Genomic DNA, 12,768 nt, shown 5'->3' with positions numbered 1-12,768 from the left:
TGTTGTTCAGCTCCCAGCTGCTTTACAAAGGGAGGATTTATAGCATTTCTGGTTGTGGTAAGATTTCACCTCACACTGAGGTGTTTTAAAAACAGCCACAAGAAAATCCAATACGGAATCCTTTAGCTATATATTTTAGTTGTTGACTTTTACATGAATATCCTGCAGTCACAAGCCTACTCGAGTACATTCTGATGTGCTTTTGCAATTTCTAATGTTGTGATAAATTCTGTGTTTCCTGTGCAAAAGGCCATGGGGTGAAGGGCAAAACAAAGAACAGATGTCCATGCTAAAATCCTGTCTGTAATCCAGACAAAGCCATTGACCCTGGACGGACACAAGCAGTAGGTTCCTCTCTAAGCAGCTGGGGACCAGTAGCTGTATGGGTCAAGATGCCCAAAGCTCCAGCCTGCCAGAAGCTTTCTCTATGTAAAGTAGTAAGAAATGAATTTCCCCTGGTACTAGCAGTACAAGTGATTAGCAATAGGTACATCTGATGTTCTTCTCACCTGGATGAATTCAGTTTATGGCACGTTTTTGATACATTGAGAATGTGGTAACAAGTGTGCAAACATTTTTGCTTGGGTTTTTTTACTTGGGAACAGTATGGGTCTACCAGCGTGAATAAAGAAAGGTCTTTTCTACCCCTTAAAGAACAACAGTTCTTTCATGGGCTGCAGTAGCTCCTTCCCTAACACTGGATGCTCAAGGCAGCTCTCGAGGAAGTCACTAATGCTTCCGAACTCACCAGGGAAGCCAGCTCTTAGCACAGCTGCGCTTGCAGCTGCCTGCCAGATTTGCTCGTTCCTTTCGAGGGTTTCTCTGTTGTGCTCATGTCCCTCAGCCACTATATGCTGGGACTGTATTTTTATTACTTTCAACCCTTGGATCGCCTGAAGAAGAAAGTGCTTTTTCATAACATGCGGCGAAAGTTGCATGTGCTTAATGAATGTGGAACTGTGTCCCGTAGGCTGCTGCACAGCCGAGGCAGGCATGTCTCAGGCTAGTAACTTTGCACATTTATTTCCTTTCAATAAATCCTCTGCTCCATGTACCTAGGGGCTCCTTCAGTGGTATTAATCATCAATATACTCATTTTCTCTCTGTGTTACGCTTCTTGAACCTATTTATTCTGTTATAGTTTAAATTCTTCCTGGTCTTATCAGCTGACCCTTAGACACCACTTTGCCTGCCTCCTACAGAACACCTCTTTATTATCTTTGCTTTATTTGATGCACGGAACAAAGTCCTTTTTAATTGCTGCCATCTGATCTTTGTCCTGAAGAAACAAAATTTGTTTTCAAAATAAATGATCTCTGCAGCCTTACCCAGCTATCAAATATTACTATTGACTATCTTATCAGACTGCGTCATGGTGCCAATTCCACCTGCTTCATTAACTATTTAAAGATTAACACCAAGTCTAATCCAGCTTTTAAGAGACAAAGGCAAGAGTCAAATGTACAATCTCATTCCTCTGGGTGCAATTCTTCCAGCAATCTGAAAGAGTGAATTGTTGATATAGAAAGGTTAATGCTGTACCCCCTTTTTTTATCATCTGTTTTTTATCAAATCTGTGCCTTATCTCATGTCTGCTTTATCAGATCTGCTTGAGTAAGGTACACAATTGAAGCCTCTTCCAAATTTAATTTCTCCTTCTCGGAAGTCCTCCAACTATTAATAAATAAATAAATGAATGCTTTTACGAAGTCTATTTCAGACAAGGAACACATACTGAGCTCAGGTATTAACAACTCTGCAACTATGCCCTTGAACATAAAATACTCATCTCCAAATTGATCAGTAACATAAAAAAACATATTAAGATAATATGCCTATTCCTCATTTCTTTTCTTCAGTTAAAGGAAATGTGTTAATGCAAATTTCCTTTAAAAATGGCTGTTGGCCTTTCCTAACAGTAAACTTGGTGAAATAAAATGACAGAGTTCTGCATGTAGATTTTTGCCATTCAAAGATCTTACTCGTGAATGGAGGAGAGCTATTGGGACCTGTCTGGGTCATCATGAGATATTTTCTCTGCGCAAACCCTTATGTGGCAAAAAGCTGCTATCATACAGCTCGCATTCAAAACTGTCTAGACGCTGCTCAATGAATTTCCACCGGTTTTCAACATTCTTGAGTTCCCTCCGTTCACCTTTGTTTCCATCTATTCTGCGTGGTGTGTAACACCAACTCCCCTCACTCCCCAAACGTGCTTTGCTGGATCTTAAATTCTCATGTTCCACTCGTGAATACTTCGCACTGCAAGATGAGAATATTCTTCCTGTTACAGGACAACAGCCCGGCTCACAGCTATCCTGAGTAACAGGAGAGGATTCATGGAGGACTGTTAGCTCTCCTGCTGCGCTCCTTCAAAGTTCTCGCCTTTCACTGCTTCCAGTCTGTTCTGGCAATTATTCCTGAATTTCTCTGCTACAAACAAACCAAGCTTTATGTTTTCCTTTAAAATATTAATGCCATTATTGCTGCTTTGCTCTTGATGCTAAGAAGTTCCTCCATTTATTTTCTAATTTGTACTTATTGTGCAAGTACCTCCTGTAGTATTTTTCCCTTTTCTTCTCATGTATTTCACTTGATTCTTCCCCCCCTCACCCCCCCTGAAATTTCCTGCCCTGAAGTTTGCTTTTATGTGTCTGAAACTTGACTGTTACAAGTGACTACTGAATTTTCTGCTTGTTTGACATGTCGCCAGTTCTTGTGAAATTTGGAAAGTGAAGGAAAGTTTTGGTGTGATTCTCCATTTACTGTTGTTTTCTTGAGTGCTACTGTAGTCTCCTTCTCTTGCCTCTGGATATATGAGGGGTGGAAAACTCACAGAAAAACTCACAGCTGTAGGCACCGAACTGAGTTCTAGGTGCTTGCAGGCTTTCTTCATAGTTAAATGTTTAAGATGGTAATGAGGAAATTAAAAATAGGCTAGCATGTCTGCTAGGAAGCCTGAGCAGAGAGAATGCAGAGAGCTTCAGTTTATCAAATATGTCGCTGAAGCTGTACGTCACAGGCTGGTTTCTACCTTAAGCATTTCCAGGCAACTATTTCTAACACTGTTTCTCTGAATTGTTTCCTGTATTGCCTCGTGGATGTGTTCACTCCACCCCCCCAGAGAGCCGTGTCCCTGTATCTTTGGCTCCTGATGACTGTCTTGGGTAGCAATCTGATCTTCCAAGTGCGTGACCTCCTTATCACTAAAAGCAAGGATTTAGAATCCTATCTCATGGCCTTAGCCTGGAGGCCAGTTCCTTGTTGCCAGCATCGGTGTATGATGATTTGACTTTTTTCAGCTTTACGTTGTATTTGATGTGTTTGGTGTTTAAAAACCTTCCCACCCATTACCCTCTTAATCTCGCAAAAGAGTTTAAGTTTTAAACTTTTTAAGGTGATACAGGAAAGAAAACCAAAGGATATCCCACTTCCTAGTTAAGGCAAGAGACTGGATTACTACAGGTGATCCACCTCCTCAGCTTGGCTTACAGTACCATTTCAGTGTGCTTTCCTACCACAGCAGGCTTTTAATAAGAACAGGCAAGCTGCACCAGAGCAGGAGGGATGGCCACTGCCCCAGTGTCTCTTCTAAGCTGCCCCAGTGCCTGTCCTGCCACTGATACCAAAGGTAGACCCAGAGAGCTGGCGTACCTATGGAAAAGATCCCGCCTTCCCTTAACTTGTACGTTCTCTCAGACAAACTATTGGAAGGCACTGAACACTAGCAGCGCCCAGCTTCCATACTGCGTCGTTAGCCTGTGTTTCTCCAAGTTTTCTGAGCGGTGGATGCGAGCTCCTTGGAGGCCTAGCCTACACCTGCGGCCAGGAAGGGCAGCCTGTGGGCAGCAAGAGGCAGCGCTGTACGGCTACTGAGGCACTAAGGCATCCGAGTTACAGTTCACAGTCACCAGAGAACGTTTGCTCCAAGGTATCTGACGTTCCTGTCTGGCCTGTCAGGACCCATTATGCTGTTATTCGTTATTGCAATGGATCCTACCAAGCTCATCAGCCCTGACCTTGGCACCCTCCAGTAGTGTAATCGTGGTTGACATAAAAATGTGCAATGTTCCCATCGCATCAGTTAAGAATGTTTTTACAAGGAGTTTCTAATGCTGTAAGCATTCTTGAAGTTATGTAACTTCTGTTTAAACCTCACTGTCTCTCTCATCAGCTCTGAGTACAAGGCTCTAAATGTTTTACATTAACTTTTACATTTACATTAAACATTACATTTAATTAAAGATGCTCTAAGGACTCTTACAGAAATCCTCTTTTTCTGTGCAAAAGCCAATCCAAGCTAGTAGTTTGTTTAAAAACAAAGGGGTATGTGCTCTGATAATATATGCTTTATAAAAAAAAAAAGAAGGAAATTTAGTAGAATTAATTTTAGCATTCACTCATGACTTAAAAAGAAAACAAGCCATTTTGGCACAAAACAAAGCTAATGCCATCTTTTCACTGGAGGTCCTATAAGCTTTAACGACGCAGCAGCTCGAAGCATACTGTGCCTTTTTCGTATTAGATCCATCTTCTTTACATTCCTTTGAGCAGTTTGGATGTTTGTGCCAGGTCTCAAAACTGATGACTCTTGCCCTGCTGAAGACTCAAAGGATTCAGATGAAAAATGTATCTTAACTTTTGATCCTCATCCCTCCTTGACAGAAAAAGTGAACTTTTAGCCATTACCAAAACTGGAGAAGATAGTCAGGACACTAATGCAGGTAACAGGAATGAGAGAACCTTGGTATATGCCCTGGCTTGTGAGAACGGGCTCTGCCTTTCAGTGACATAAACCAATTTTTTTAATGGCTGTAATTTTGTTACTGCTGACTTATTGAATCCTCTGTTTGAGAAAATTGCACCACTCTGTTTAAATGGCTTGATAGTTAAAACTCTAGCTAAGCCAAAGAAGATTAACGCAGGAGTTTTGAGGAAGGAATACTTCTAAAGTTCCATTCCTACTTTATTAGTAAGGAATTCCTAGTGCTGCAACTATCTGGAAGACCATCTCAGAAACTGTAGTCTTTGTTCACTGTCTTACCATTGTTCTTTCTGGGCCCCTAGATTTTTTTGGGTTCTTTGTTGTTTTGGGTTGATTTTGGAGGGGGGTGTGGTGTTGGGGGGGGGGGGGGCGGTATGCTTTGGCTTAAATGGGGTACCAGACATTAAATATGTGCAACATATCTGGAAGAATAGAGAGAAAACACAAACAAAAATGTGTATCGAAGATCTATTGTAAACAAAATTTTGTGCAAACAGTGAGAAAAAAGAAGACTTCTCTTTGTGGTTTGTTTTTTGTTTTTCCCAAATGCCAGATTTTGTAAAAAAAACAAAAACCAAAACACAAAAACAAAAACAAAAACAAAAAAACCAACCCAACAACCACCACCAAATCTACTCTGGTACTCTGTGCAGTAACAGTCCACAAACAGTCCACTCAAGCCAGTTATGGAATTGGCTTTGAGTTTTTTTTCTCGCAGAGTGGAGCTCCAGTCTCTGAGGTTCACTGTTGGCTCTTAAGCAAGATCTATTTTTTTATCTCTGATGTAGGAAGGTAAAGAATGACCCAACAAAATGGAAACAGAGCTGCAGCAACATGAGGCCCACCCCTGTTAGCTTCTCAGGCCCTCAGTGTGTGACCCCCAGCCAGCACTGGGGTCCCTGCCAGCCATGGGAACTGCTCTCGCTTCTTTACCCAGGCTGTAAAAATCGGGCACAGGATGATCCTTCAGCTGGTCAAATTCACGGAGGCGGAATTGAGTTGCCAGTTTGTTTGCCATTCTTTTCAGGGTGACAAAGGCTGCAATGACTTGGAAGGTGAGGAAGAGGGCAAAGATCATATTGACTGCTCGTTCCAGTGGCTGAATTCTCAGACCTTCGTTGAACAGCAAGAAGAGAATTATAGGCAACTGCAGGAGGAGGCTCAGGAGCCAAAACCCAGCCAGTTCAGGGACCTATAATAGGAAGGCATCACCTATTAAAAAACTCGCAGTTGAAGATGAAAAAATTCAAAATCTTGTGAAGAGGAAGTGTGTATTTTTTTATTTTTCCAAAAGCCAGCACATAATGTGACGCGGCAGAGTGAGGTGGCTTAATATTTCCATATAATGAGTGTTTTAGCCATTATTTTTTTTCCTGACAAAACAGTTTAAGGTAGCGAGTGGGCTCTCTTCTGAGGGAAAATTTCTCGGAATGCACGAAATTAAGTGGAAGCTGTTCCAAGGGAATAGAGGATGCACACATTGTAACTTAAAAGGAATAACCATCTCTTCAATTTAAATCTCTTAGATGAACCGGTAGACCTTTTTATTTAAACGCCAAAAAGCTCTCCTGCTGGTACAAAAAGCTGTACCTGCGGTAACATACCTTCTCCTGCAGATTGCCCATGTATCCCAGGTAGAGTCGAATGACCTCTATTAGAGAGGCTAGGATCATGATTGTGACCAGGATGAACTTGTAGTAATCTGACAAGATCGGATACTAGAGGGAAGGAAAGAGTAAAAGTTTCTGCTGTGCTGTTTCGTAACATGCTCTTTTAGTTTGTGATTAAATGAAGACACTGTTTGCTACTATAAGCTGACAGTGTTGTATCTGCTTTTAAACACTCTTGAACCTCCAGTTTCAAGGAACTCCCCAACAACCCCTAGCTCCAGTGAGCTCCATCTCAGTACTAGGAGGTGTTTGATCAGAAACTTATTACATTTGCAAACCATTGCCTTCTTTCAGGACTCACCTTCAGATGGAGCATGACGACTGTGCTGAGCCACCAGAATGGGAAAAAATAAACATTGAAATAGAGGGACATCTGCAGTGGCAAACTGGAAACTATTTCATTATCTGTAGGTAGAGAAAAGTCTTTATCACTCCTAGTTTGTTCCGTACTTCCAGAAATATGACAGAAAGATACTGCTCTGTCTTAGCTTCAAGCAGGGCATTAACACTTCCCAGTCAAATTAAACGTTAAGAAAAATATTTTTATATATCCAGAGAAAAACTTCTTACCCTGTCTTGAGTTATGCCATTTCCTGGAATCCAATGCAACTTTTAATTCACAGGACACAGAATATTTATCGTTTACTCATATAGTCGAGTGCCTGAGTGTTGATTACCTAGTAGCTTATGGCTTACTCTACAATACCTGACGGATAGGCTTAGCTCAGGTAGCACTGTACACTGACCCTGCAGAAAGAGCTAGTGGTTATTTCACTGCTGTTCCTAAGAGAATGGCCAGTTTAAACGAGTACATACTAGATAATCGTTATTTTGTAGATGACTCTCCTCAGTAAGGACTCACTGCTAGAGAGCAGGTTTGCACTGCCCACTTCTCATTTTCAATCTTTATTTAAGCAGGTATTTGGATCATTGCAAGATGCCAGTAATTCTTCCAGTTCTTAAGAGCTAACAATTTCAAATATGTGTCAAACTAAAACTTATCCTTTAAAATCTGGAGAGAACAAAATACATTCATACAATGCAAAGAAAAGCAAACAATCAACTCTAACATGGAGGTAGTAAATTCTGTATTTAGCATTTTACAATATACGTACAAGATTAGACTTAAAGGAAAAAAAATTAAAGGGCATTTTAAAGGAATCATTCATTTTTAATGGATGAAGTTTTACTGTCATATTTTAGTTAACCGATATTGCATCCTAACTGATATAACTTCCATTACCAACAGCTTTCTTTCTTACACTTTCCCCAAACGAAGTCTGTAGGCACATCTTCCCTTGGTACTACCTGAGCAAGTTCAGAAAGTAGTCATTGTGACCTGCTGATTTGTATTCAAGCCCCATCCGTCACAGTGGTGATATCTGATTGAAAATCAGTCTAAACGGTTACATTGTCTCATCTCCTGCCTCAAAACCACCTCTCGTCTGTCATTGCTTTCTCTTTCCCCATCTTCCAACCACTCTCATACCCATCTTTGTTCCATCTCAGTCTGACATCCCTGTTTCCAGTCCAGACATTGGCAGCCTGGTACACTCGGTATATGCCAGTTGGAAAAGTATTCATGGTAGCTACTAGACTAGGTGGGAAGGGAGGAGGATTTGGGAACAGACTTGGGGCAGACCTTAAGGGTAGGGTGTGAGGGGCAGGGTTTTGTTATATTGAAATGGAAGGTGCAAGACAACCAATATAGACTATTTTTTTTTTCATAATCCCTTTTTAAGCATCAACACTTTCTTACATCTGCAAAGGCATAAAAATCTATAGGTACCTCAAAACCAGTTTCGCTATCTAAAATTGTCCCAGCTGTCCTAATGAATGCATCTCTTAAACACCGGGACTTTGGCAGGCACTGAGACACAATTCTAAAATGCTGTTTTGTCTTTCAAAAACCATGACCATCCAATTACAACTGTGTTTCTGCGCTATATGTATTGGATAAAAATTTAATGGTTCATGGCCATATTACTTAAAAACAGAGAAGCCAAGAGCTCAGTTGTGATGACAATGTTTTAGGTATGTTAAAAGCTTCATTGACATAGCCACTGGTATTTGTAACTTCTGCTCAGGTTTTAAGACTGTGTTTTGGATTAATGTTTAGCAATATAAGCCAATTTTAGTTCCCCTTTCTACCCGTCCATTGAAGTAATGCTTATTTTCTGGGCTTGCTAAAATTCATGGAAAAGCCAGACAGTATTGCAACGGCCAGATATTTGATGGCAGAACAGCTCACTAAGGTACACATGTGTAAATGTAACTTTTGAAATCCTGATCTCCAAGAAGTTAACGGTATGTCTGCAATTAGTTTCGGTGGGTTGGATATTCACATAGAAGTTTCCATAACAGGAAATGAAAGAAATGACTAAAAACAGAAGCTATTCCTGGAGTTAAGAAAAACATTTCTGTGTTACTTGATAAATGAAATGAAGAGTTAGTGTTAGCAGTATAACTACACAAAGAAAATGAGTACTCCTATCTTAAATCCAAATGTCACTTTTATCTCAATTTTATTAGCTTGTGACGGATTTATCAGTTGAAGTGAATATACCCGCCCTGTGTAGCCAGACTGTTTATTTTCACCACTCCTCTCACTCCAAAGGTATGAGAAGCGGGCACGCTGGCCTGCAAGTTTCACGAGCAACGCGATGAAGGAACAACTGGTTCGTTACAACTGGAAAAATAAAGCCAAAGCTGGCATATGGCAAGCCTGAGTTTTTTGCTACCCAACTCCAGCTTAGCACACCTGCTTTAAGCACCCGGTGTCCTAACCGTGCAGGGCTGCTGGGCTTGAGACAGGAGCTCAGTTCTTTCTTCTGTGCTCTCTAGAAACTTCGATTTGGGCACAGGCAGCGTAACAACAGGCAGAGTAACAACAGGTTGCTGTCTGTGCTATTTTACCCAAACGCGCTTGCTAGGCTGTAAAGCTGGATGCCACGCTCTCCACACCCGCCCTGAAACCGAGGCCGTTTAACGTTTTAAGGCGCAGGGTCACGGCGCAGCCGCTTTAGTTTAACCCCGGAAAACCCCCAACCCCAGGCCACACGCCGGGCCCGCGCCGCCTCAGCCGCCCTGCCCGCCGGGGTAGGAGCCGGCAGGCCCGGGGAGGCGGGAGCGCCCGGCCCGCCCGCCAGGTGCCGCCCGGCGCCGCCATCTTCCCTGCCGGCCGGCTCCCAGCCCTGCCCGCCGCCATTTTTTATCGCCGGCCACTCGCCGCGCGTTACCTGCGCGGCTAGGCGGGTGGTGCGGGCTGGTGCGGTGGCTGTCGGTGAAGACGGTGCGGCTGAAGGAGCCCAGCTGCCGCCTGAGGGGCTCGGGCAGCGACATGCCGCCGCGGCGGGACGGGGCGCGCAGGCGCGGCGCGGCCGGGGAATGCCGCCGGCCGCCTCAGGGGGCGCGGCCCGGCCTCCCCGCGCTGAGGGCGGCGGAGCGGGGCCCCTGCTGCGCGCCCGCGTTACCGGGCCGCGGGCCGAGGGGGGCCGAGCCCTGAGGTCCGTGATGGCGGGTACCACGTAAAAGCACGTTTATTTGTGCTGTGTGCGTGAGAGGGCACCGCGGCTCCGCACACGTAGAAGTGCGTTCACGCACCTGCCGTGTGTAGGTGTGTGCCCCGAGGAGGACATGTTTGCCTGTCGCGGTCGCTGTGCCGGCGTGCAGCTTCCCTGCCAGACCGGCACTGATCGTCATCCCTGAAAGACCAAAAAATCGCCCCAAACAGCGTCCTTTTGCCCCAGAGGTGCTGGCGTGTGCCAGCCCGGAGCGTCTTCCCTGAGATCCTGCGTCATTTTGTTCCTTTCTAACCAGAGCGGATCCCCCCAGTCTGTTAGGGCAGGGTTTGGGTTTTCGTTTTTATGTATTATAATAAATAATGAAAAGGTAATTTGAAATACTGGTCCAAGGAAAGCAGTCGCATGACAGCTCTGCGTCTGTTGGGGTAAATTCAGTGGAATGGTGGCACTTGACGATGGCTAGAGAGGGAGGCGGTGTGAAATAAGATGAACGTTAACAGAGGTATTTTATTACTTAAAGTGATAACTTTGTGGATTCAGATATAACTGCATGAGAAAACAGCTTTTCCTCAAGGGATCCTGTCTGTGTCACTCTCTTAAGTTAAAAGCAGCATTGAGACCAACACAGCCTTTTTAGTCTGGTAAGCATTTCACCCTTATAGGAGGCCCTCATGGAATCAAGGGAAGTTAATAACGTAGAACCAAGTTCTGCTTCCTCTTCTTTTGTTTGGAAAATGTAGTCCCCCTAAAGATGAGGTAATCTCTTCCCCAGGCGTTTCAGCTCCCTTAGAGCCTGATTCCTTCCGAGGAGAAAGGATGCCATTCTTGATTGTGCAGGAAATTATTTTCTGTGCAACCAGAATGAAAAAGCAGCTTGTTCCTTTTACTATGAGAACTGATAACATTTGTGATTTTTACTGTACCTAATACAACATGTCGACTCCCTCCCCCGCTCCCCCCCAGTCATATTTAGCTACTTCCCTGGGTGACCATTCTCCAGTATGACTTCCCAAACTCAATTATCTCTGACTAAATAATTTAAGGCCTAGTTTAAATTTAATTTCATTCTGTCCCAGTGGGAGAACTACAGAGAAAGATGGCTAAACAAGCAGGAGTCCTGAGAAATCCATTTGGCTTTCGAGTGGGTGAATGATGTGGTATTGACGACAGATACTTTTCAAAGAGCTTCTCCTAACAGGGGTATGCCAGCAGGAATCTGCATTAAAAAAAACAACCTGAAGACCTTCAGAAGAAATGAATAATGGCAGCAGATTGAAAGGGAGAAGGAATTACAAATATCCCAGAATTTCAAGGGGTGCTGTGCATGTCCCCTTAGAAGGCAGGGAGGGAAGCGGGCTTTGCTCTGTAAGTGCTCCTGGGAAATGAAGTTTTACATACAGGTGAGGGTTATTCCTATTTTAGAGATAAGACAGAACAAGAAAAGTTGAATCCTGTGCAATGCTGTTTGCAGTTTATGTTGAAACCTACAGAAAAGGCGTGTAATTCAGCACATCTTGAACATACACAGGCAGGCAAGTCACCCAGTGAAAGGTACTCCTTAAAAAGTATCAAAACAAGGTAAAAGAAAAGAGGTAATGTAGCTCTTGTCATACAAGATGTGTCTGTACAGCCATGAGAACAGCTCAGCCGTGCTAGCTGGTTTACCTTTGAACTAGGTAGCTCGGGCTTGCTGGCAAGACAGCCCTACAAGCAAATAACTTGGCAAAGGTAACAAGTCAGAGTATTTTTCACCCTTTCTGACCTGACTATCTTAAACTGTGAGGCTTCCCCCATGATCAGCCCAGTGACCGTGATGCCTGCGCTAGCTAGCCTGTTTGTCGGGGGGTAAAGCGACGCAAGCTGCAGTCATAGGCATACATGTCCTGTTGTGTCCTAGCCAGCTGTGGACCTCAAAGCCCTGAGCTGTGCAGGCAGTAGAAGTATACTTCAGTTTCAAGGATAAAAATCTGTGAGATGCCTGATAATTGGCTAACTAATAAATAATAGAAGAGTTTAAAGATCACTGTTATATTTGAGGAAACATTACGTAAAATAGCATTAATGTTAGATAGGCTTCTGAACTTTAAAAAGTGCAGTCTATATTTGTTACCTTGCGAGTTGCCAGTAGGTGCTAGAAATACGTTTTCTGTTGGGCTCAACAACTACAGTGCTGACTTTTGCACTATCTAGCAGATCTGACAATAAAGTCCTCCGCTATAGATAGCGGCAAGATGATGCATCTGTGCAAGATTTCCAAATGAAATTTGCCTGAAACCTAGTCTTACTGTTGTTGAGCTGGTCCCGATCTAGTTAACCACTCTTTAAATTAGGGAAGCACTAGTCCCATACTCTCAGCTAATGAGACACAAAGGACAAGTTTATATGAATTAAAAGTATGGCAGGGTTTAGTCAGATATTTATGGAAGTCTCAGGTTTTTTTCATAGTGTAAGCTGGTGGCCTGTAAAAGTTCAGCCTGTAAGGCTTTTCCTTTTGATTACTTTTTTAGAATGGAAGAATTTTCTCTGAACTGCAGAATGTTATGCCTTTTCGTGATGCCAGTGGCTTTGAGCGGGGGCCCTGATCTCCCAAACACTTTGATTTTTTTCTTATGTTCCCCAATCCTGAAAACCTGTCAAGCATACAGTCAGGTATCCTGCCAGCAGCTCTGTGGCAGTCAGTAGGACTTTGCAAAATTGGGCTTTGCTCATTCAAAAACTGTGAAGCAATCCAGCTTAGCGGTCAGTGAAGTGTAAAACTGAATAGTAGGTAAAGGAAAGGGCAGTGGAATGCAGACACCACAAGAAATGC

General features: G+C 43.3%; 1 protein-coding gene across 1 annotated transcript; it reads right to left on the bottom strand.

The window, feature by feature from the left end:
• Positions 1–4,329: 4,329 nt before the first annotated feature.
• TMEM17 (transmembrane protein 17) lies at positions 4,330–9,932 on the bottom strand. The gene is made up of 4 exons (XM_055714839.1): positions 9,675–9,932; positions 6,737–6,840; positions 6,370–6,483; positions 4,330–5,957 (listed from the first exon to the last, which is right to left on the bottom strand). Exons 1-4 carry the CDS (start codon positions 9,775–9,777, stop codon positions 5,616–5,618), a joined length of 663 nt encoding a protein of 220 aa, XP_055570814.1. The 5' UTR covers positions 9,778–9,932; the 3' UTR covers positions 4,330–5,615.
• Positions 9,933–12,768: the final 2,836 nt, after the last annotated feature.

The sequence above is a fragment of the Falco cherrug genome, chromosome 6 (genome assembly GCF_023634085.1).
Source record: "Falco cherrug isolate bFalChe1 chromosome 6, bFalChe1.pri, whole genome shotgun sequence".
NCBI classification, from domain to species: Eukaryota; Metazoa; Chordata; class Aves; order Falconiformes; family Falconidae; genus Falco; species Falco cherrug.
This window is presented reverse-complemented; position numbering and strand designations above follow the sequence as displayed.

Bases quoted from the DNA above. Each gene is read 5' to 3' on its own strand.
- TMEM17 (XM_055714839.1), bottom strand. From the start codon at position 9,777: ATGTCGCTGCCCGAGCCCCTCAGGCGGCAGCTGGGCTCCTTCAGCCGC. The intron at 6,841-9,674 runs GTAACGCGCGGC...CTCTACCTACAG, and splicing joins CCACCCGCCTAGCCGCGCAG to ATAATGAAATAGTTTCCAGT. The intron at 5,958-6,369 runs GTATGTTACCGC...TTCCTATTATAG, and splicing joins TGGGCAATCTGCAGGAGAAG to GTCCCTGAACTGGCTGGGTT.